Genomic DNA, 23,166 nt, shown 5'->3' on the forward strand with positions numbered 1-23,166 from the left:
AAGGTTCAATTATACCCCTGACAAAAAGTTTAATAACTGTAAAATAGATAATATTTTTTATAACTTTAAAAAAGCTGACCTCAGATTGTTATATGACAGTTTTCTTAGAGTTGATTGGAGTGATTTGGAAGCGGTTAAAAATGTTAATACTGCTATGAACATTTTCTATCTGAAGATTTATTCTTGTCTTGATATGTATGTTCCGAAAACTGCAAAAAGAGCTCGTACCTACCCGCCCTGGTTTTCTTTTGAAATAGTAAGAGACATAAAACAAAAACATAAATTTTGGATAAAATTTAGACGCTTTCATTTTCAACAAGATTTAATAAATTTTCGAGAATTGCGTTCTAAAATAAAAAGAAATGTTGAGCTGTCATACAAACAATACTGTGCGAGACTTGAGAATGATTTAAACTCGCAGCCTAATAACTTTTGGAAGTTAATTCGGAGTTCACAAAAAAATAACTCCCTGCCCCAAAATATGTTTGATCAACAAGGAACTTTGTTATCGGATCCGCAGAGTATTACTGATGCATTTGCAGCTTTCTTTCGGAGCTCATACACGACTTTTAGTTCACCTCAAGCCTCTAACTCTAATAATATTCAGACACCGTACCCGGAGTGCATAACCATAACTAGATTTACTGAAAACGAGGTATTAAGTGCTTTAAAAACTATAAAACCCACACCGATAGTTGGACCTGACAAAATACCCGCATTTCTTTTATCAGACTGTAGACATGTTTTTGCAAAACCATTAACAATTCTTTTTAACTTGGCCCTTAAACAAGAATGTTTTCCTGATCTTTGGAAGTCGTCTAAAATTGTTCCCATACATAAAAAGAATGACAAAAACATGGTTGAAAATTACCGGCCTATCACAATAATAAATAACTTCTCCAAATGTTTTGAGCGCGCACTTCATTCTGCTTTATATCCTAAAATGGGGAGTCTTATAAATACTCGACAACATGGATTCATGAAAGGTAGATCTACCATTACAAATTTGATTTCTCTTACAGAATATATCACCGAATCAATAAATGCAAACTCTCAAGTCGATGTTATTTATACAGACTTTTCAAAAGCATTTGACCGACTAGACCACAACATTCTCATTAATAATTTCGACCTATATTATGGATTTTCTTCTTCTTTGTCAAATCTTTTACAGTCCTATCTTACCGAGCGACCACAACACGTGGAATGTTTTGGTCGTAGTTCGGTGCAGATAGTTGCCACTTCCGGAGTCCCACAGGGCTCAATTCTGGGACCACTTCTTTTCAACTCATTCATTAATACAATATCTGACCAACTTGATGTTAATAGCCTGCTGTACGCAGATGACAAAAAACTATATATTAGAATTGACTCTATTTTGGATTGTGAGCAGCTACAAAATAATTTAAGTCTTTTGAATACATGGTGTAAAAATAATAATCTACCCCTTAATGCGGCTAAATGTAATGTTGTCTCATTTGGCTTAAAGAAAAAATTCATTACTTACAACTATACCATAGATGATGTTATTCTGCCTAGATCAACTGAATTTAGAGATTTAGGGGTGATCTTTGACAGCTCTTTCTCTTTTCAACCGCATATTTTAGATATTGTCAAGCGCAGTTATAGAATGTTGGGATATATCATCAGGAACTCGCAAAATTTTAATAATGTTCTTAGTCTAAAAATCCTGTACTTTTCTTATGTCAGATCAATATTGGAATATGCATCCCAAGTTTGGTCACCATATTATACAAATCATATTCATGAACTTGAAAATATTCAACGAAAATTTCTCAAATATCTTTGGTACAAGAGTGACGGAGTGTACCCAGAAATTGGTTTCCCACATCAGCGTTTATTGGAAAGATTTTCGTTTGCTTTGCTGGAGGATCGGCGAAAATCCGCTGATTTGCAATTTTTATTTAAGTTGGTAAATAATATTATTGATTCACCAGATCTATTGCAGCAACTAAATTTTCATGTGCCTCGCATATCAGCAAGGAATACATCAACTTTTTACCTATCAAGACCTAGAACCAACATTTGTAAATTTTCTCCTCTGCGCAGAGCATGTAACATACATGACTCTGTTCTGGATCAGTGTGACATCTTTAATTGCAGTTTGTCGGAAATTAAAAGAGTACACTTTTCCTAGATGTTTTACTTTTAATTTACTTTGTCTATATTTCTTTTAATACCATTTGCTTGTAATTATTGATAATATTGTATTCTTTTTAATTTTCTTAAGATACCTATGTTTTGTAATTTATTGTTGTAATTTTCCCACTCATTAATTGGAATTTATTCTGTGGAGTGGTGTAAATAAATAAATAAATAAATAAATAACAACCTCCGATGGGACCATCACATCAAATATGTTGTTCAAAAGATTAGATGTGTCATGCCAAAATTAAACTATTTGAAAGACTTCCTGTCAACGAATCAATTAAAAACTCTATATTTTTCATTAGTGCAGTCACATTTGATCTATGGAATAATTGGTTGGGGAGGAGTGCTAAACTCACATGTTACAGGTTTCGAAATAACTCAAAAATGGGCACTTAAAATTGTATTTAACAAAAGTAGGTTTTTTCCATCGGATACATTATATGGCATAAGTGGTGTCATGGATATTAGACAGCTTTTCTGTTATAGAATGCTCTTAAGATCGTTTAAGAAACCTCAAGAAAGTTTAGTTTCTAACGAAACAAACTATAATTTAAGGTCTTCAAATAAAGTTATTATTCCAAAATGCAAAAAAATGTGCGGACAGAGAAGCTATACCTAACTCCAAGACTATATAATAAAATCCCTGATGATATTAAATGTTGTGAAAGTTTTATTAGTTTTAAAAGAAAAGTGTCAGACTGGTTACTGAGGGTACTATCGCGAGAGGATTTAAACAGTTTTGTGAACCAAAAAGAAAACAAATATTAAATTATATACCCAAAGACTTATATTGAAGTGAAAAAAAGTAAGTGTCACACAAAAAGCAAAATGATTTTTGCTTTTTTCGACAATACTTATGAACGTTTATTACGGTAAATTTATGGTAAAATATGTACTAATATCGAGATTAATATTGAATTAAAATTGTATTTTACATTTGTTTAATAAACGTCCTATATATCATTAATTATTTATGTTGAACTAATTCGTTGTTATCATTCCCTTTAATTTAGCTATCACCCCCTTAAAGGATTGCATCTAGCCTCCGGACACCCTGTATAACAATATGCATTTTACAAGTTTCATGTAAAAAAATACACTTGTGGCAACGCCGCCACATCTTGGCAAAAAAAAATGTTGACAGACGTCATTATTGTCACCTGTAAAATTGTGAAAGTAGAAGAAGTGGTTTGTGTATAATATGCAAAATTACGAATTCTAATAGATTTCCCGTTTTTCCTAGACTATTTAATATTTTTCTCCAAATATGTGATTGCGTCTTATTAGTGTCTGTTTATGTGGAAAAACCGCCATATCAGCGATAAGTGCTCCGGTTGGCGGTAAAAGGAAGGGGACATCTGGCCAATCTGTGGCGCCATTTTAGCATCTTTTCTGTTTGTTTATTGTAAGATGATGCTTTGTGAACTGTAAATGTTTGAAACCATTTATTTACCTCGAAAGGCGGATATTTAATTAATTAAAGGTGAGAAGATTAAGAAATACTTTAATTACCTTAAATATTTAAGTTGGTTTTTAGAGGATGGAGTCAACCCCAAAAGGAGAGAAAGTGCAGAATAAATCGAGCTCCTTTAATGTGTCAGCTATGTTTGAGAGTACTCCCAAAACTGAGGCAGAAGGAACACCACATTTACCTAAAATAAATCCTAAAAAACGCAAAGTAATTTTCTCCATTAATTTATAACTCGCAAGACAACTGCTTGATTTGTTTTCAGGTACAATATGATAGAAGTCGAATAATAAATGACCCACTAAGTACCCCACAAGCTTCAAGCACTTTAAATGAAAGCTTGTTCAAGAAATTTGAAAGTATTGAGATTGAAGAAAACTGTGATACCCCTGCTGCTAAATATTTTAAAACTAATGAGTAATGTTTGTAAGTATTTCTAATTAATTTTTTTTGTGACAATCTCTCTTTAGGTGTGAAAAATTGGTGACTCCACCCTCTACACCAGAATCTCATAGGAGATATTTCAATGAGACCCCTATAAAAACAGGGAGCTTCCAAAAATGTTCTTCTGCATGTAGTGTTGGGACCCCTTTAAAAGAACAACATGACATTTTATATCCTACACTGAAACCTTTAGAACCAGCAAGAAGAATCTTGACACCCCAAAAGTTTAGGGAGAAAATTGAGTTGAGACACTCCACACCAGATTTTTCAACTAACAAAAATAAGAAATCTTTGCTAAGTACTGTGCTATGCAACAGGGTCATCATGGATAATGTCTTACAATATCTGTCTGGGGGAGACTTGTTTAGGTTGAGCATGGTTTCTCAAGGGTTTAGGGATGCAGTAAACAACAGCTTCTCTGCTAAAATTCGATTCGAGTCTTTCAAGATAACCCATAAGCAAAACAAGGAGAATTATAAAATTACTCCACCCAGCAGTCCGGAAGTACAAAATGACATTTTATTCCGGGAAGGATCTCTCAGTCCTAGAAGTAGGAACTATAGTGAATTTTTTGAAACAGGTATGTTAGGTTTTTGCTAAAAAGTGTATTTATTAAAATAGTTTATCATTAAAAAAAAAACCAGAGGATTTCATAGTTTCAAGTTTAAAAACTTGGCATCAAAATAAATCTTCAAATAAAAAGTCAATTTTAAGTAATTTAAATTTAAAGGTTTGAATACTCAATGTATCTGAAATAAAATGTAAAAATGCTAAGGTGAAATATGATAAAATCAGTGCCTGGAAATCTTAGGAAATTATTATTTTTCTTTTTTTTAAATGAAAAATGGTTCCAACCTTGGGGTGATATTGATAGTTTGTCATTAGACATGCAATGTGAATTATGTGCGGTACAGTCTGACAGGCTTAAACTTGTAATTTTAACTTGCTATAGACTTTCTCCTGGTTGTTTTGATCAGTTTATGACTTTAACATAAATTTTATTGGACAGAAAGTGTTGCAGGCTTAGGACTTATATAATAAAACTGATTTTATTTTAGAAGAATTGCCAATGTTTCAGCCTTTATTTACACCATCTTCAGATCTGGAAATGATATGTTATAATTAAATAAATGAAAACATTAACATTAAACAAAAAGCACTGTAAAACAGGCAGTCTGATTGTTTCTTGTTTACATCAAATTTTAAAGATTGTAATTTACAAAAAAAAAAAAGGATGAGAAAGCATGTATTTCAATCCTGAAGATGTACATTTGGAGGGATCAGTACACCCTGACTCCCTGCCACATTTATTTACAGTAATTTTATAAAAAGAAAAATTATGTATGAACAAAAAAAATATATATATTATTACACTGTATCTATCTTAAATTAACGCCTAGGTGTTCATAACACACCTATGTGCGCTGTTGTTTCAAAAAAAAGTTGGTTCTATTTTCCGAATTATAATAAACTTGCTTAACTAACCTTAAAACTATTGTGATAAATCCTGCTCTCGATTTTATATTTTTTGTCCTAGTTTTAAATGAAATATTTTTGTCCTTTTAGTCCTAAACACCTACGTCTCTCAACAATTGCATAACACTTGTTATTACATATTATATACAAGTATAAAAACTAACTATCCTACATTAGAAAACAGTGGCAAAATCTTGGTAATGGTTATGAACATACTTATTGCATTCCTTGCTAAATTTTGATTTATTTTTTAATTTTTTTAATGTGCAAGGCAGAAGATTATAGGTTTTTGGTGCTAAGTATACAAAGAATTTTAAATTTATATTTTTTAAACTGCTAGGAATGTATAAATCACCTCTAGCCCTTGATCTTGTATTATGAATATGATTTATATGGTTTCTTATGTGAGTTTTAAAATGAATATATGTACATATTGTTGTAATGTATAATGTCCTTATATTAGTTGCTTGTTCTGTAAAAAGTTGATTTGTAGGGAAAAGCCTTGATTTGTTAAAAATAGTCTTCAAGATATATTTATGGACAATAGTTAATTTATATAAAGCATTGTTATATAATCCTCCCCATACTAAAATACCATATCTTAAAATTGACTCAGTGAGTGATTTATATATTATAATAAGTTCCTTAATATTTAGAAACGTTCTAAGTATATAAAATTTATAAATCAATTTTTTTAGTTTATTTGCCAGATAATCTGCATGTACATGCCATTTAAGATTCTGATCCACATATATCCCGAGATACTTAGTATGAGCTGTTTCCTTGATCTGATTATATCTATCAATAGAAAACTGAGAAAAATTGGGTCTATTTGCTGCAGTTAGTGAAAAGGCAATGTAGTTGGTTTTGGTGACATTTAGACTTAGCTTAAATGTTTCCAGCCAATTTTTTACTTGATTAAGGCCTTCTATGGCATACTGCTTTGTTTGATCCCAGTCTGTACCATTAAAAAGTAATGTTGTGTCGTCTGCGTATGAAATAATTTCTCCATTATTTAGTTTTGTTTTAAGGAGAGAGTTTAAGTAAATTATAAACAGAACCGGGCCTAACACTGTGCCTTGCAGGACTCCTATCTGTATTACCTCTTCTTTGCTTAAAGTATTATTTATTTTAACAACTTGTCATCTATTTTTTAAGTAATTCTTCATTAGAGTTATTGCAGTTCCTCGTACCCCATAATGTTCCAAAACTTCAAACAGTTTGTTATGTGGAACAGTATCAAATGCCTTAGCGAGATCTATGAAAACATCAAGGCACTTTCTGCTCTGGTTAAGATGATTAGTGACTGCTGAAGTGAGTTGGTGTAATGCATCGGAAGTACTACAACCTGGTAAAAACCCATATTGATTTTCAGCCAAAATGTTATTAGTGACAAAGAAGCTCAATAATCTGTCTTTCAGACTTTTTTCAAATATTTTTGCGAAGCAAGTTATTAAGCTTATCGGTCGGTAATTACTGACAAAACTTTTGGGTCCTGATTTATGAATCGGAGTGACAACTGTTAATCTAAAGCTTGAAGGTATATGTCCAGTCTTATAGATTTGATTTATGATGTGAATAAGTGGCTCTAGAATTTCTATGTGTGTTTGTTTAATCAGATTAGCCGATATACCATCAAAACCTGGGAAACTTTTATTTTTAAGGTTGTTAATGTGTTTTATTAGTTCATTATGGGTAATAGGTGTCAAATATATAGATTGTGTAATAGGGTTCTCCAGGCTATATGGGTTGTGAAGTTGTGGGATTTTTTCTGCCATCTGAATACCAATATTTGTGTAATATTGATTACAAAAGTCAGCCATTTGATGTTCATCTTGGAAGTTTTCCCCATTTTTTATTTTAATGTGAAGTTTTTCTGTCTGTTTTTGATTCGTTGCATCTCTTATTACTTCATACATTTTCTTCATATTATTTTTTTTTTTATTAATCTCATTTCTATAATAATTTCTTTTTTGAATTGATATAATTTTATTTAAATAATTTTTATAATTTTTATATTCATTTTCTAGTTCTACATTATAATTTTTTAATAGTTTTCATTTTAGTTTGTTTCTATGTTTGATTGAGGCTATTATACCATTGGTAATTATACCATGCTTTGTCAGGATTGTCTATTTCTTTTATTAACGTCCAGTCTTGTTCATTTAACAGTCTTTTAAGATTATGTATGTCTATTGATTTTTTATTAGATTCTGTTTTTTGGGTGACAGCTCGGAAACTTTTATCTTTAAAGGCAACATTTATCATTACTGGAAAATGATCTGTTAGACAGCTATCTAAAACAAACGATTTAAACTCTGCGGAAGAAATATTTTTACATTTTAAGAAAATGTGATCTAAATTAGTTTTGGTGTCTGGTCATGTAATTGAATTTATATAAGATAAATAGCCCGATTGTGACATTACAGTTGAATACTTAATAACATTGTTATCTTCAAGATTTAATAGATCTATATTAACGTCCCCAGTAAATATTTCTAGTTGTTGATTATTGTTATTTAAACTTAAGAATTCTTCCAAATCCTGAATAAAAAGATCACAGTAATATCCTTGATATGACATACTACTCTAGCCAAAGTGACTTGAGATTTCGGCAATATTACTGTGGAGAACACCGGGTCCAATTCAGGTTTTATCAGAATTATGATTCCATCATTTTTATTGTATTTGCCTTCATTATAGAATGTTTCATAACCCCTTATATTAAAGTCATCCTTCGAGGATACTTGAAAAGTTTCACTTAATACAATTATGTCTGTAAAGCCTAAATTATGTACAGTATAATGTACAGTAAAAGATAGTGTTAAGATGTACACACCTATTTTTGTTTCAAAAATCAGCCTGTCCAGTCATGGAACAAGAGAATATTATGGAGTGCTGCGCTGTACATCTATGTTATAAAATTTAAAAATTTTTTAAAAAACAATTTAAGGGACAAAACAAAACAGCTCATAAACACATTCATCGGCGACTGCTATTAAAATCCATTAAGATATTATTAATCCTATACACCAGTGAAAACTGCCAGAATGCTATTAGCCATATTCTTTAAGATAGTAGTTTTTGTTTTATTGTTTATTACGTTGCTGTGTCATTAATATGAATAAATTTCAAAGACATTTCTTTTCAAAATATTTACATCCCTATCCAAGATCTTAACTTTCAAAAAATTGAAATTATGACCCAATGAAAAATGATGTTGTGCCAAAGCCGTATGCTCTGTTTTGTCTTTATTGGTTATATTTATTTATTTATTTATTTATTTACAGAATCCATTTACAAAAGTGTTACATAGCATACCCATACAAACATATATATTCAGATACAAAACTATCCATAAATCAATGAAAGGTGTAGATGAGTTAATTAATTAAAGCCCCTATGAAATAATACACCTTGTCACCCTGATTGCACTTTCTATTTGTATGCTGATGATACTACATCCCTGTGTACTAATAGGAGTTGCGCAAACATTTCGCTCAAGGCTCAAGAATCTTGTTCTCAGTTTAGAGACTGGGCCGTTTCCAATAGATTGTGCTTAAATGAGTCCAAAACTCAAAATATAATTTTTTTCCTTCGGGACGTTGATTCCCAGCAACAATCTTTAGGTGTGTCTGTGGATTTTCTGGGTGTTAGATTTGATAGTGGTTTGACGTGGCAAGGTCACATAGATGAATTGTCAACCAAATTATCAAGGTGTACTTTCCTGATTCGCAATTTGTCTGGGTCTGTCTCCGCAGGTACTCTTACTTTGTATAGGACGTACGTACAGGACAGCTTACTTTGGATATTTTCACTCTCTAATGACGTATAACTTACTAAACTGGGGTCATTCAGCGCATATGCCCAGGATTTTTGCATTGCAACGTCGATGTCTGCGAGTGATTGCGCAGATTGGATACAGGGATTGTTGTAGGGTCCACTTCAGGCTTCTGAGAGTTCTCACCTTACCAAGCGCCTTCATACTTCTGTGCCTTGTATTCATTAGGGAAAACCTACCCAGGTTTGCGACTCATGCTAGCACTCACAGTCATGACACCAGAAATAGCGGCTCCTTGGTGGCACCATTTAGGAGACTCGAGCGTACCCGTAATGGCGTGTCTTATTATGGAATTAAGTTCTTTAATGTCCTGCCGGTCTCCGTTAAGGATTTGCCTCTTAATGCTTATAAGACAAAGATAAAACATTTTTTAGTCACCAATGCTTTTTATTCATTTGAGGAATTCCTGAGCTCAAATTTCAGTGCTATTGCATAGGCTGGGTCTCTTGACTTTTAGTGTTAAGTGTTTTTAAGCATTACTTTTTAGGCTTATATGTGTTTTATTTTTGTTCTTAGGTAAAACGAATTTTACAGTTTAATACTTTTATTTGGAGTTATATTTTTGACTGACTTGTGTAAAAGCTTTATACTTTTTGGCATGAATAAATAAATAAATAATATTCTTTAACTGCCCCTTAAAAGATGTAATCCTAGAGTCAAAAAAGCTTATCTGTCCTGACAGACCATTAGCACTTCAAGCCATTCATGTAATTGGCTCATTAATACCATAATTGGTGTGGTGGAATGGGACTGAAAATATTTCTGATTGTCTATTCAATCTGGAAGGCACCCTAAGTTTAAAAAGAGACAATAACTCGGAACAATCTATGGTAGCATTTAAAACCTTATGCATAAAACATAAGTCAAGTAATGTTCTTCGTGACTCTAATGTGGGTAAGTTTAGGTTATCCCTGACCCACTGATAGTAATACTCCTATCTCCTGTAACCACATCTAAAAGCAGCCACCCTTAAAAATTTATTTTGAGTTTTTTCAATCTGCTCAATGTAGCAGTTATATGACGGGGCCTAACAAGATAGCAATAAAGTAATCTAAAAGGAAACAGAGACAAATCAGTTGTAAACCGTTGAATAAAACCCAGCATTTTCATTGCCCTACCAGTCACCTGATTGATGTGACTTTTAAAAGACAACCTGGAGTCGATAAATATTCCTAAGTCAGAAACCTCTGTTTTGACACCAATTGCTACATTATTTATTTTATAAAGAAAAGCAGTAGGGTTTCTTTGCTTAGAAAAAGTAATCTTATGGCACTTATTGATATTAAGGGCCATTCTATATAAGTGGCACCAATCAAAGAACAAATTAAGGTCTTTTTGCAGGAGCACAGCATCGGAAAGGGATTTGATAGGCCTAAATAGCTTCACATCATCAGCAAACATTAGCACACAACAATTTTCAAGTTTCCAAACTAAATCAATTAAAAAGAGGCGAAACAGGGCCTGAGTGAGAGCCCTGTGGCACCCCAGATGGCACCAAAATTTCAGAGGAACATGTACCTCCAAGATTAACAATCTGGGTTCTACCTCTGATGATTCCCGAGATCCACTGAAGAAGAGGCCCCACAATACCTAAAGCCCTAAGCTTTTGCAAGAGTACCCCATGGTTAACCCTATCAAAAGCCTTGGAAAAATCTGTATATACTGAGTCAACCTGAAGTCCCTTCTCCAAGCAGCGGTAGAGGTAGTTGACATACAGCACCAAATTAGCATCAGTAGATCTGCCTTTTATAAATCCAAATTGCTCAGGATTAAATAAAGATTTAAAACTCCAGGCAATCCTATGACTGACCAGGCAGTCAAGCAGCTTTGGCAACTCAGATTGGTTACACAGAGCTCGATAATTGGAAATTTCATTTCTACTACCAGATTTAAAAATGGGTTTTAGAAAACTTCTCTTCCAGAGAGTGGGATAAGAACCAGTACCTAGAGATTTGTTAAAAATTAACAGTATTGGTTTTGTAAGAACACAAACACATTTATTTAGGAAGAATGCCGGAATTCCATCTGGTCCAGAGCAGAGCTTATTCTTAGAGGAAGTAATAACCTCATAAACATCCTGCATTGACAGAGTTAAATTGCTCAGACAAATTGATTTATCAAAATCAAAAGATGGTATGTCATTGACTTGCTCATCCAAATAGACTGATGAAAAGTATTCTGCAAACATATCTGCAGTATCCGAGATATTCATACTAATCCTGTTATTGTATGTCATTCTGGAGGGAAGGCTAAAACCAGTTCTTTTATTTCGAATATATGACCAGAAGTACCTCGGATTGCTAGCACAACTCTCTTAAGTACTCACATTGATGTCTCAAAAATACAAATTTATCATATTCCTGCTGTTGACCACTAATTTTAATTTTTTTGTGAATTTGTTTCTTTCTTATGATCAAACTGCGAAGCTCTGAAGAAAACCAACATGGAAAAGAAGAACGTTTGTACCTCTTTAGAGGAATAAACCTTTCCATTGAGGAGTAGATCACGTTATAGAAAATTGTAACTATGACATCAATAGATGTCTCTCCCAAAAACAATTGATTCCAGTCTATCCCAGCAAGACAATCGTTAATTGCTATGTAATCTCTCTTACCAAAATCATAAAAATATTCAACAAAACTAATTGCTGTACTGTGCAAGCTATTCTCAAAAATCTTGTCTATTGCACGTTCGACACTAATTAAATCTGAGCTACTAAATACAAGATCCAAGGCAACCCCGTTGGTATTTAAAACTATACTATTCTATAAACTATATTAATTAATTGTATAAACTATACTAAACTATATTATTCTTTAACCTTTTGGGACCCAATTTTATTTTTAATGATTTTAAGGATGTTTTTGTAAGTTATGGTATTTTAAGAGATCATTTGACACTATATACTAGTTAAAATAAAAAAAAATATATGCAGGGAGAGCAAAAAATTGTGGGACAAATATATCCCAGCTGAATTTTTAGGTGGGTTATAAATATCCCTAGGGGCCAAAAAAACAAAATTTTGTATTTCAAAATTTTTATTTTTTTTATTCACAAAAAGACAACCCGCAAAGGTAAGGACAATTTTAGGATGAATGATAAAGCGCAAAACAATGCTTGCGCAACCCTACATCGCACATTGCACAAATAGTACTGGTTCTACGTTTTTTTTTTCTGAAGAGCGCAACGAGCACATCTTCGCCGTTTCGATGTTTCTATTGGAAGGTGATCACTCACATTTTTTCATTACTTTTGATCTCTTTGATGGCCTTCCACAACTGTTTCTTCGAAGTTTGACTGAAGTTTGCCGTTGTCCTTCGATTAGGTCCTCTGATACGGTAAATAAAAAGTCCAGTAAGGGTATCTTTTTTTTAGTACGACGTAAGTCATTATATATTACCCAGCTGTTAACAACAGCAATCATCAAAAGTCGATAAAATACTTTTTTCCACCATTTGCATGATTTTCTGCCAAAGTCATACACACCACTCATCTGATCAGTCAGAACCACACCACCCATGATTTCATTGTAGTATGCAATAGCAGTGGGACATGGTACGTCAACTCTTTGCCCAGTCTTGTCTTTTCTCTTCACACAGGTCATATCAGGGGTATGGCAGTTACTCAAAGAATAACCTGCTTTGTATCTTGCCATTTGATCGCAATAGAGTTTGTTTGATTTGATAAAAACTGGCATTCACCACTACACATTTTTTGTTTTTCCATGAATTTTTTTTGGCATGTCTTTTCTTGTAATAATGGCTGTTCCCAAAGCTGGGTATTGGAGGGAATCCATCAAACGGACTGATGTAAAAAATCGATCAAAGGCCAGAACTACGGTTGGATTTTGTATAGTTTCACATCATTTTTTTACAACAGTTTCGCCCAAAGTTCCGCTCCTTTCAACGACGTCCTTGCCGCAATATACATTTGCATCGTATGTATATCCTGTTTTGGCATCACATCTAGACCATAATTTTATGCCTCTTTTCACAGGTTTTTGTGGCATATATTGTTTCATTGAAGAACTTCCTTTGAAGCCCACCATGCTCTCGTCAATACTTTGACTTGTACTGTCGGATCGATATTTTTGACACATATATTTGAAGCAAGATAGAAGCTCTTGTACATAGTAAATCTTACTGGCCCCTTCTGGCTTGACTGGATTATTGAAATAAAGCTTGGATAGTAAAAACCAACACCTGTTTTTGGATATGGCCGATTTGATGGCCTTGTTTCCTAAAGATGGATGCAATGACCAGTAATGGCGAAGTTTTGGCACCTTATTGAAACACATAACTAATGTGCAGCCAATAGTAATCATAATCTCCGCCTGCATCAGTGAAAGTCGCCTGCTTTTTTTATTTTCTTTGTAAATTTTGATTCGCTGGTTTCACAGAGGACAAATTTTAGTGAATATGTCCAGCGGTGAAGTATTTGCAGCAATTGAAGGATGTGTGATACATTGACTTTCATTTGGAATGCAGTCGTCTTGAGACATAGGTATTTGTAGGTAATGACCAAATTATATTACCAGTTGTAACAGGAGTTTCAGCCTCTTTATCTGAATTTTCAGCAGAAATAACGCCGTCGTTGGGTCGGGTTAGGTTCTCGTTTGCATCACTTTCAATGTCTCCACTATCTTCGTCCGAGGTATCCGAGGGCTGATACAACTCGTCGGACTCTTCACTATTATGGAATGGGTCTTCTTCTGAGGAAGAGTCTTCATATGGGGATTGCACCTCTTCTCCGGATGACAACTCTTCTAAATTGTCAGCAAGATCTTGAAGCTCTGCCCTAGTCAACTTCTTTCTTGACATACTGTAAAATACCATTGGGATATAAATCACCCTATCAGAAAACCCACTGGGACACATATATCCCATAGCCAAATATTACACCCAAAGTGCAAAAACCAAAACAAAAAAACCATCAAAATACTTTGCTATTATTTATGCTGAACTTACCTAAACAGATTATTTCAAAAACCACACAAAAACTATCAAATTTGTAGAAAAACAGTGTCAAAAACCAACAACGTGCCCGCTTTTCGGCGTTTACAATCAGAATGACCTCCAAAAAGCGTGTCGCTGCCTGTCGAAAAATTGTTCAAACCTTAAAATACCCGCTAATGATAATTTCCATTAAAAACGGGACAGATAGCGCCCAGCAGATGTTATGAAATGTATGTTGAGATTTATTTGTCCCATTGGGGCCGAAAAGGTTAAGATAGTAGTTTTTGTTTTATTGTTTAATAAGAATTATGTTCCTACATTGGTGGTTTACTGGTATAGATGTATAGTAACTGATTATATTGGGCACTAAGGTTTTAGGTGTCTGTTCTACAAGTTCCTGTAACATTAATATGAATAAATTTCAAAGACATTTCTTTTCAAAATATTTTCTTCCCTATCCAAGATCTTAACTTTCAAAAAATTGAAATTATGACCCAATGAAAAATGATGTTGTGCCAAAGCCATATGCTCCGTTTTGTCTTTATTGGTTATATTGCAATCATACTTGTGTTGACTCATTCTGCTTTTGATGTACTGTCAAGTTTGTCCAATATATCTCCTCTTATCACAGTTACAAGAGGGAACCTTGTAAATTAAATTAGAAGATAGTTCTTTAGGAATAGGGTCTTTTAATTTAACTAATCTTACATGCTTTTTACAAAAGGCATACAAGGCTATTGGAAAGAGAAGACAACTAGATGTTTTTTATTCTGATTTTTTGAAGGCCTTTGACAGATTGGACCATGGTCTGATTATCAAAAAAATGCCTTTGATGGGATTTCATCACGATCTTCTCAAATTCTTGGATAGCAATATGTTGAATTTAGTGGATATACAGTACCGAGCAAAAGTAAAGAAACTTTTTTTTTATTTTTAAATTTATTTTATTAAAGTTAACTAAAATTTTTTTATCCTATAATACTACACCAAACTAGATAATAAAAATAAAACATAAACAATATAATTCTACTTATTATAAAGCCATATGTAAATTAATAAAAAAAAAACAGGGAGCAAAAATAGAGAAACACATATTTAAAGAAAATATATAATAACAACAAATTTATATTTAGTTGCATATCCCTTATTTTTAATAACTGCAAGGCATATCCTTTTCATAGATCCAATCAGATTCCCTAAGGTCTCCTTGGGTACAGAATGCCATGCAGCTTCAACTGCTTCAAACAACTCGTCTCCATTTTTAAATTTTTCGAGATGTTTCTTACGAATTTTTTTGTCTACTAAATCCCATAGATTCTCTATGATTTTAAGGTCAGGACTCTGAGCTGGCCACTTAACAACAGTTATTTTTTTGTCCTCAAAAATTTTTTTTATAATTTTAGCTGTATGCTTCGGATCATTGTCGTGTTGAAACCTCCATTCCAATGGCATGTTTTCCTCTGCATATGGCAACATATTATCAGTTAATATTTCTAAATATTTAAACCGATCCATAATCCCATCAATTTTGACAATGGGGCCCATTTCCATACCAGAGAAACAACCCCACACTTGTACATTTCCCCCTCCATGCTTAATAGTGCCCAAAGTATACTTTGGATCAACTCTTTTATTTTTAGGAGGCCTGACCCATAAAATACCATCAGAAGAAAATAAATTAAACTTACTTTCATCCGAAAATAATACTGTATTCCATCTTGCTTCTGACCAGTTTAAATAGTCATGTGCAAATTGAAGTCGGGCGGTTCGATTCTTCTTCGAAATGAAGGGTTTCTTGGATGGTTTTCTTGCCGGCAAGCCACTGTCCCTTAAACGTCTTCAAACTGTATGGACACTAATATTTACATCGTCTAGTTGAGATTTTATATCCACTGCTGTGTTAAATGGATTTTTAAGAGCTAAGGATTTAATCTTCTCGTCAACTCTAGGCGTCGTTTTTCTAGGCCTACCAGTTTTAGGTGGACTTATTAATGAGTTTCTAATGCGGTGTAACTTTATGGTTTTGGAAACGACTGAGCGGTTTAATCCTAACTGCTTAGCAATGATTGCTTGCTTAACACCCGATTGATATTTTGATATTATCAACTGTTTTATACATAACGCCAAAGTAATACCTCGAGGCATATTTACAGGTTATTCTTTATTAATTAACAAAATATTATTGTGTATTGCTTTCAATAAGCAAACATAAACTAAGAACTTTAAAAATGTTTCTCAGGGTATCTCAAAAAAAGGAAAGTGTACTGGGTGTACCCCAAGGAAGTGTTTTGGGGCCCTTATTGTTTATTCTTTATATAAATGACCTGAATAGGATATTAAATAGATGTTTTATACACTTATTTGCAGACGATACCCTCATATCCGTCTCTGGAAAAGATTATTTAGAAATTGTAAATATATTAAATAGTGAGCTTAATGTGTTGTATGATTGGTTATGTAAAAATAGATTAAAACTGAATTCTTTAAAGACTAAATGTATGGTAGTAGGATCAGTAACAATATGTAAATATTTTTTCGATTTAGGATTGTCTTTGTTCATAAATGGTTCACCTATAGAGTTTGTAACTGAAATTAAATATTTAGGTGTAATCCTTGATCCGCAATTAAATTTTTGAAGTCATGTAAATTATTTATGTAAGAAAATAGGAAAAAAGGTAGGGTTTTTTAATAGAATATCGTATGTTGTTTCTAAATGGTCAAAAATGTTAATTTACAAAACTATAATTTTACCTCACTTCACGTATTGTAGTTCATTATTGATTTCTTGCAACAAAGAAGAGATACAAAAATTACAAATACAGCAAAATAAAATAATGCGTGTATTATTGAATTGTAGCAAATATGTGCCGACTAAAGACATGTTAAATTCTTTAAATTGGTTAAATGTTGAGCAAAACATAAAAAAGGCAAATCTTTCTATTGTATATAAAATTGAAAATAACTTATTGCCAGGGTATCTCAACGTTTATTTAAGAAGAAGAGTACAATTCCATAACTATAACATTAGATTTAAGCAAAACTTTAACATTAGGCAGGTAACGACATCCGCGTTACAAAAAACTTTGTTTTACGAGGGACTGTGCATGTTTAATAAGTTGCCTGAGGAGGTAAAGAATGCACCAAGTGTACATATGTTTAATAGGGGACTATTTGTTTATTTACGCAATCAAAATTGATTTTTTGTTTTCTGTTAAGTAGATATAAGTAGCCAAGTGCTAAATAAAAAGATTATTTATTATTTATTTATTTATTCTCTACTTTTGCTCCTCATAAAATAAAGATAAGCAAATAGATTGTTTTTGTTGGAAGAATTTATAAATACTAAATATGTTTTTGCATTCCTTTGAACCTAAAGAAATAATGTGAGTATTTGTTTATTGGCAATAGTCGATTACTCTGGCTTTATATTTATTAAATAAAATCTTTCTCCACTTTTGCTCGGTACTGTAAGTCCAATTCATATCCAGCTCTGAGTGGTGCTCCTCAATGGAGTTGCCACCTTAAATTTCGCAATTTTTGTTATACGACATCACATCCAGTTTAACATCTGATTGTCTTTTATTTGCAGATGACCTAAAATTATTTTGTATTATAGAAAACAACAACTACTGCGTTTAACTGCAAAAAGACCTAGACACCTTATCATCCTGGTGTTCAATAAATAAACTGCCTCTTAACATTAAAAAGTGTAAAATTATGTCAATCTCCAACCTTCACAATGAATTTAATTTTAACTACAACCTTGGTAATTTTGCTATAACATTTTAACACAACAATTTTAACATTTCAATAAAATAATTTTCTCATTTTCTGAGCTCCATAATTAAACCACCTCAATCAGAATTTTTCGCAATCAGAATTTAATAAAAACTCAGTTTTTCCAATTTAAATATTGCAGAAACATATTGTGTCATCCATCGTTGGATTCATTATAAAATGTGGTATTTAATACAAGTTTTATACTTTTTTTACGCGCCATATAAAACAGTACAGTTGATGATCGCTCCTCCGAAACGAAACGTCGTACGGGAAAAATATCTCAACGCTGTTTTGTAGAGCTTAAAAAGTGACCATGAGAAAGTGTCTTTTGTTTTTGTATCTGTTTAAATAACGTCGGAAAAAAATTAGAACAAAATCAGCAAATTTCGGGTTTTTAGGCATATCCCTGAAATTACTCGGAATTTTAAAACTTTCTATGCAGCATATTGTTAGTCTTGACTCTAACTTTTGTCTAATTTAACCATCTTCGTATCCCTTTTGTTTTCCAAGAACCCTGTGGTAGACATCCTTATCTTGGACCTATTTATTTGTAATATTTATAGTATATTTATTTCATCATCTTTTACATGTTAAAATGAACATTAATAACTATGAAACCTTCAAAGACATACATACGCATTTCACTAGAAATAACAATTATATACATACTGAATTTTATAGATTTCATCGCATTAAAACTGATCCTTCTTTTTATGAACCACTATTTTACAATAAATTGCCACTTGACATTAAAATGTTGCACCCTAAGAAGTATAGAAGCAAATTAAAGCAGTACCTCGTATTTACAAGTTTTTTTTATGGATCTTGTAAATTAATGGCCAAAAATAATTATTTAAGGCTCTAGCTAATTTTAACTCTGTTCTGTCGTTTCATCATTTAACATATTTGTCTTAGACATACAAAAGGTTTAACAATTATTTTAAAACAATCATTATAAAATATACTCTATAGTGATTTTTTTTTATATTAGCAAACAATTTAACACAAAACCAATCATTGGTGAGGTGTCCCAAATGTCAAAAGCCATCTGTAGTGGAGAAGTCAATTGCTCAATGCCAGAACAAATTAAGCTGCGGTTACATTTTCTGTCAGAAATGTGAATCTTATTCTTACAGTCCTGAGCAGTTTTATGACCAGTAAGTTATCTTGATTCGCAATCAACAATCTTATTGATTACTGCTTGTTTTTAGATGCCAAGATCTTCGATTGGACAGTTCACTTGTTGTGGAAAATAGAAGACACCTGCTCGGAGATGTTACCAATAGCTCTTTTGATATTAGTTCAGTTTTATGTAGCATGTCCTCTTCAGGTATTAAATAAAATCATTAATATAAGTTTAAGCTTGCCAAGTTATTTGGCTTTACATGCTAAAAATATTCTCGACATTTTTCAAGCACTATATACTAATTTTCAGGTTATTACTCAGGATATGAGACATCACATACCCCATTATCCGTAAAAAGAAATCTAAATATGTCTTCTTTTGGGAGCGGGAGGAGTTCTCTTAAAAAACATCCCAAACCTGAAAAGCCTCTTTTCGAGACCAACCGTTCCTTGGCTGTTGAAAGTCCTGATCAGTCAAAGGAAGAGAAGAGGAAATCAACTGATGTTATTGCTGTTGTAAAAAGTAAAAGCATCAGAAAAAAAATCGAGGTAAATCTTGCTACTACTGCATTTTATTTAGTTATTTTTAAATTCAATAGATATATAAATATAATAATACTTAATGACCAGTTTTAAGAGACAAAGACACATAAACTTGTGTTATAATACAAGTGTATTGTATTTTTGATCCAAAAAATTAAGTCTTGGATTATGATTTAATGTAACTAGCCATGACTTGTCCTATGATGGTATTTAATTTATTTATTTAAATATTATTACAGCATCAACAGCCAAATAGCCAATTACAGATACCGACATTACCTATAACTAATAAATTCAAAATAATCAGAAGCACTAAATAAACAATACAAAATCCTACATAGCTCTTAGAAAACTATCTAAATACAGGGGAAAATCCATGGTTGATTTTTGGGAGGGGAAAATTTTTTTGAACACAGTGGATCAGCATAATTATAATATATTGTAATTGACGTATTAATGTTCATTTATTCAGCCACAAATCCTTGTTTTTAATGCAAATGTTACAGAAAAATTATTTCATAGAACAAAACGACGAGGCCCCAGTTTTGCGAATCGTTCAATGACTTCTTTAGGACTGACTTCAATGTCTTGGTGTATGTGCAAAAGCAAAGCCAATCCAATCAGTCTTTCTTGTAGCATCGTTGAGAAAAAGAGCGCTCCCCAAGTAACATTTTCTCAAGCAGTTGGTTTTTAAAGTTGCCTTTTAGCTGCACCAAGGTTCTGCAATAGTCATTGGCTTGCTTGATGGAACTATTTAGGTTAAATTTTGTGCTAATAGGAACTAGGAACGTTAGGTAAATTAAAAATCTAATTAGTTCTAGTCAAGTGTCAACAATAACGTTGTTATGGCCATAAACGAGGGCTTGATGGTTTTGAGATAATAAGGTTTTGGAGAGGTTATATTTCAGCATTAATTTGGCAATCAAAATTCCTAAAATTCAATATAGAACGATTTTAGCATTAAAATTACCTATTCAGAACCATATGGTCTTGAATCAATTGCCTAACTATTTGGCACTTTATACGGCCTATTCCGGAAAATATAGCATTTTTTAACACCTAAAGAACTTGCTAGAAGTCATATGGATAATAAGATAACTTTATGGGATAAGGTTTAACCAACTAGTCACAATAAAACACAGTTTGCGGACGGTCGCGACTATTAAATCCTACGTCATTTATTCTTAGAATACAGGGATGTCTTGGCACAAAATTGTAAGAAGTGGTAATTTTAAAAGAAAAGTGAAGCGAAATTTCCAACGAATTACAACTGGTCAGGTAAATATGACAAATAAAATATTGACAATTTTGGTAGATTATAACGTAAAAAAAAATTTAGTTTGCAATAGATACACCGGAAGAAGATAATTCTCGTAATTTAACTGATGGCGGTATTGGTATTGAACCTGATCCTCTAGAATCAGATATTCACGATGCCAGTACCAGTGGCTTAACAGAAAAACAAAAATATGAAGTCCAATACTATACAATTTTTAAGTTTTAAATATTTAAAAATCTGCTTTTAAATGTATTATATTTTTGTATTTATTAAATTTACTAATAAAAAAATTCAAAATTTATAAAGAATATAAATCTAAACATAAATTACCTTTATTGTTGAAGCTTTTTTTTTAACTTTAAAAAGTCAAAACCTATTAAAAAAGAGTAAAATTAAATAAAAAATGTAATTTGTTATGACTAGTGTTGTGAACGTTCATGACTTATTCGTGACGTTTATCCTCAACAGCACGAATAAGCATGAATCCGAACGTTAAAAATTTAAACGATTCCATAGCGTTAGCGTTAATATTAAGTATAAACGGTCCTTTAGCAACAAGGTGTTGATTTTCGGGGATTCACATCGTATTAATTTATTGGAAATACATACAATCTTACAATCATTATATGTCTTCAATTTTTTTGTGGTGCTAATATACTTTGAATTGAATTTGAATTGAAATATTGCATGGGTGTGTTAAAAGAAAAATGATTTGGTACTCATAACCTCTAAACTTCAACAATCTGTATTTATCTTTATCAAAATCGCTTTGCCTATCTTTATTATATGAACTAAAATGAACTTACCTTTTTATGTACCTAAATACAGCCCTGTATGCAATTTGAACGATAAAAAAACACACTTTTATTTTCACAGTAACTGGAACCACCAAAACCAAAGGCAAACTGAATTGCAATAAAGAAGACTCAAGAAATCCCGCGTAGTAATAAATAATGCCAATAGATCCTACTAAATGCCTAAAACCCATTTATTGAAATTCGCCCAGACTTTGCCAGCTAATTGGTTATTAAAAGTGGCCTATAAGTCCTGGAAGATGCTAGTTAGCACTGTTTTAGCTTTTTTTAAAACCCACTGGCATTTTTTTAAGCCTTTTGTCCTACGACATAGCTTTTGATACTTACTTAAGTTATTATAGCAGCTTAAAAGCATATCCTGCTAGGCGTCCATTTTGAAGAAAAAATGTAATTCTTCCATTTTTATAGTAGCTATTCAAATACAGGCAAAAATAATGTAATATGTAAGCAATTTAGATAATATATAAAGACACTGGAGCATTTCAGACATATTATCACTAAAGCATCTCAGAAATAAAAATATATTAATTTTTTATTTTTTTATTGGCACTGAATAATGTTTAATTTGTAAGATATCAAAGGCGCGCGTGTTTTACAGTTAAATTACACCCAACTTTTTCAAGAAACTGGTGTGCGCAATGAAAATGTCGCCATTGCTTTTTATTTTGGCGTTGGCTTATTTTTACCCTGGCTGTATCATATTTAAAACTAAAAGGTCAGATTTTTATACTTTGGTATCTCTGAAATACCATATTTAAAACTAAATAGCAAAATTTTAATACTTCAATATGTATCTGAAATGCCAAAAGCCGGCGAACAGGCCAAACTATATAACCACCTAAAAGTCTAAAAGGACTTTGCTAAAGGGTTGTAAACAGGTAGGCGTAAAAGCTTTCAGGTTCTACACAGGTTACTTTTAGGCATCTTCGGGTTCGATAAAGGTTATTTCTATTAGCTATATAGGTTCTGCGATATGCGATCTGGTTTCAAATTGGCCAGGGCCTATTGGCAACGACAACCTCTTTAGGGCTGGGCCTTTTTTTACTACAGGAGGTTATGCGGGCTAATAAATAACGTTGTTTGTGCTTAATGGCATAATCAATCATTTTTCTTAAACAGGTTCTAGGAGTTATTTATAACCTTTTTAGAACCTAAATTGTTACTTGGGTCAGAGCTTGCATTTGTCACAGGCAGTGTGCAAAATATACGAAGATAAGCATTGATAGTCGGGAATATTTCAACATCACAGTTCTCCAAAGCTTGTAATG

At 32.4% G+C, this 23,166-nt stretch overlaps 1 protein-coding gene across 2 annotated transcripts in view; it reads left to right on the forward strand.

Moving 5' to 3' along the window:
• The first annotated feature begins 3,323 nt into the window (after window positions 1-3,323).
• LOC126747067 (uncharacterized) overlaps window positions 3,324-23,166 on the forward strand; it is a 28,231-nt gene continuing 8,388 nt past the window's right edge. The window contains exons 1-7 of one of the 2 annotated variants that reach the window (XM_050455569.1): window positions 3,324-3,655; window positions 3,699-3,850; window positions 3,906-4,057; window positions 4,111-4,664; window positions 19,128-19,293; window positions 19,348-19,466; window positions 19,572-19,810. In XM_050455569.1, the coding sequence (XP_050311526.1) occupies window positions 3,713-3,850; window positions 3,906-4,057; window positions 4,111-4,664; window positions 19,128-19,293; window positions 19,348-19,466; window positions 19,572-19,810 (1,368 nt within the window). In that variant the 5' untranslated portion in view covers window positions 3,324-3,655; window positions 3,699-3,712. The remainder of the gene's footprint in view (window positions 3,656-3,698; window positions 3,851-3,905; window positions 4,058-4,110; window positions 4,665-19,127; window positions 19,294-19,347; window positions 19,467-19,571; window positions 19,811-23,166) is intronic. The other variant, XM_050455561.1, reaches the window with a different exon arrangement.

This window comes from Anthonomus grandis, chromosome 2 (genome assembly GCF_022605725.1).
Source record: "Anthonomus grandis grandis chromosome 2, icAntGran1.3, whole genome shotgun sequence".
Taxonomy (NCBI): Eukaryota; Metazoa; Arthropoda; class Insecta; order Coleoptera; family Curculionidae; genus Anthonomus; species Anthonomus grandis.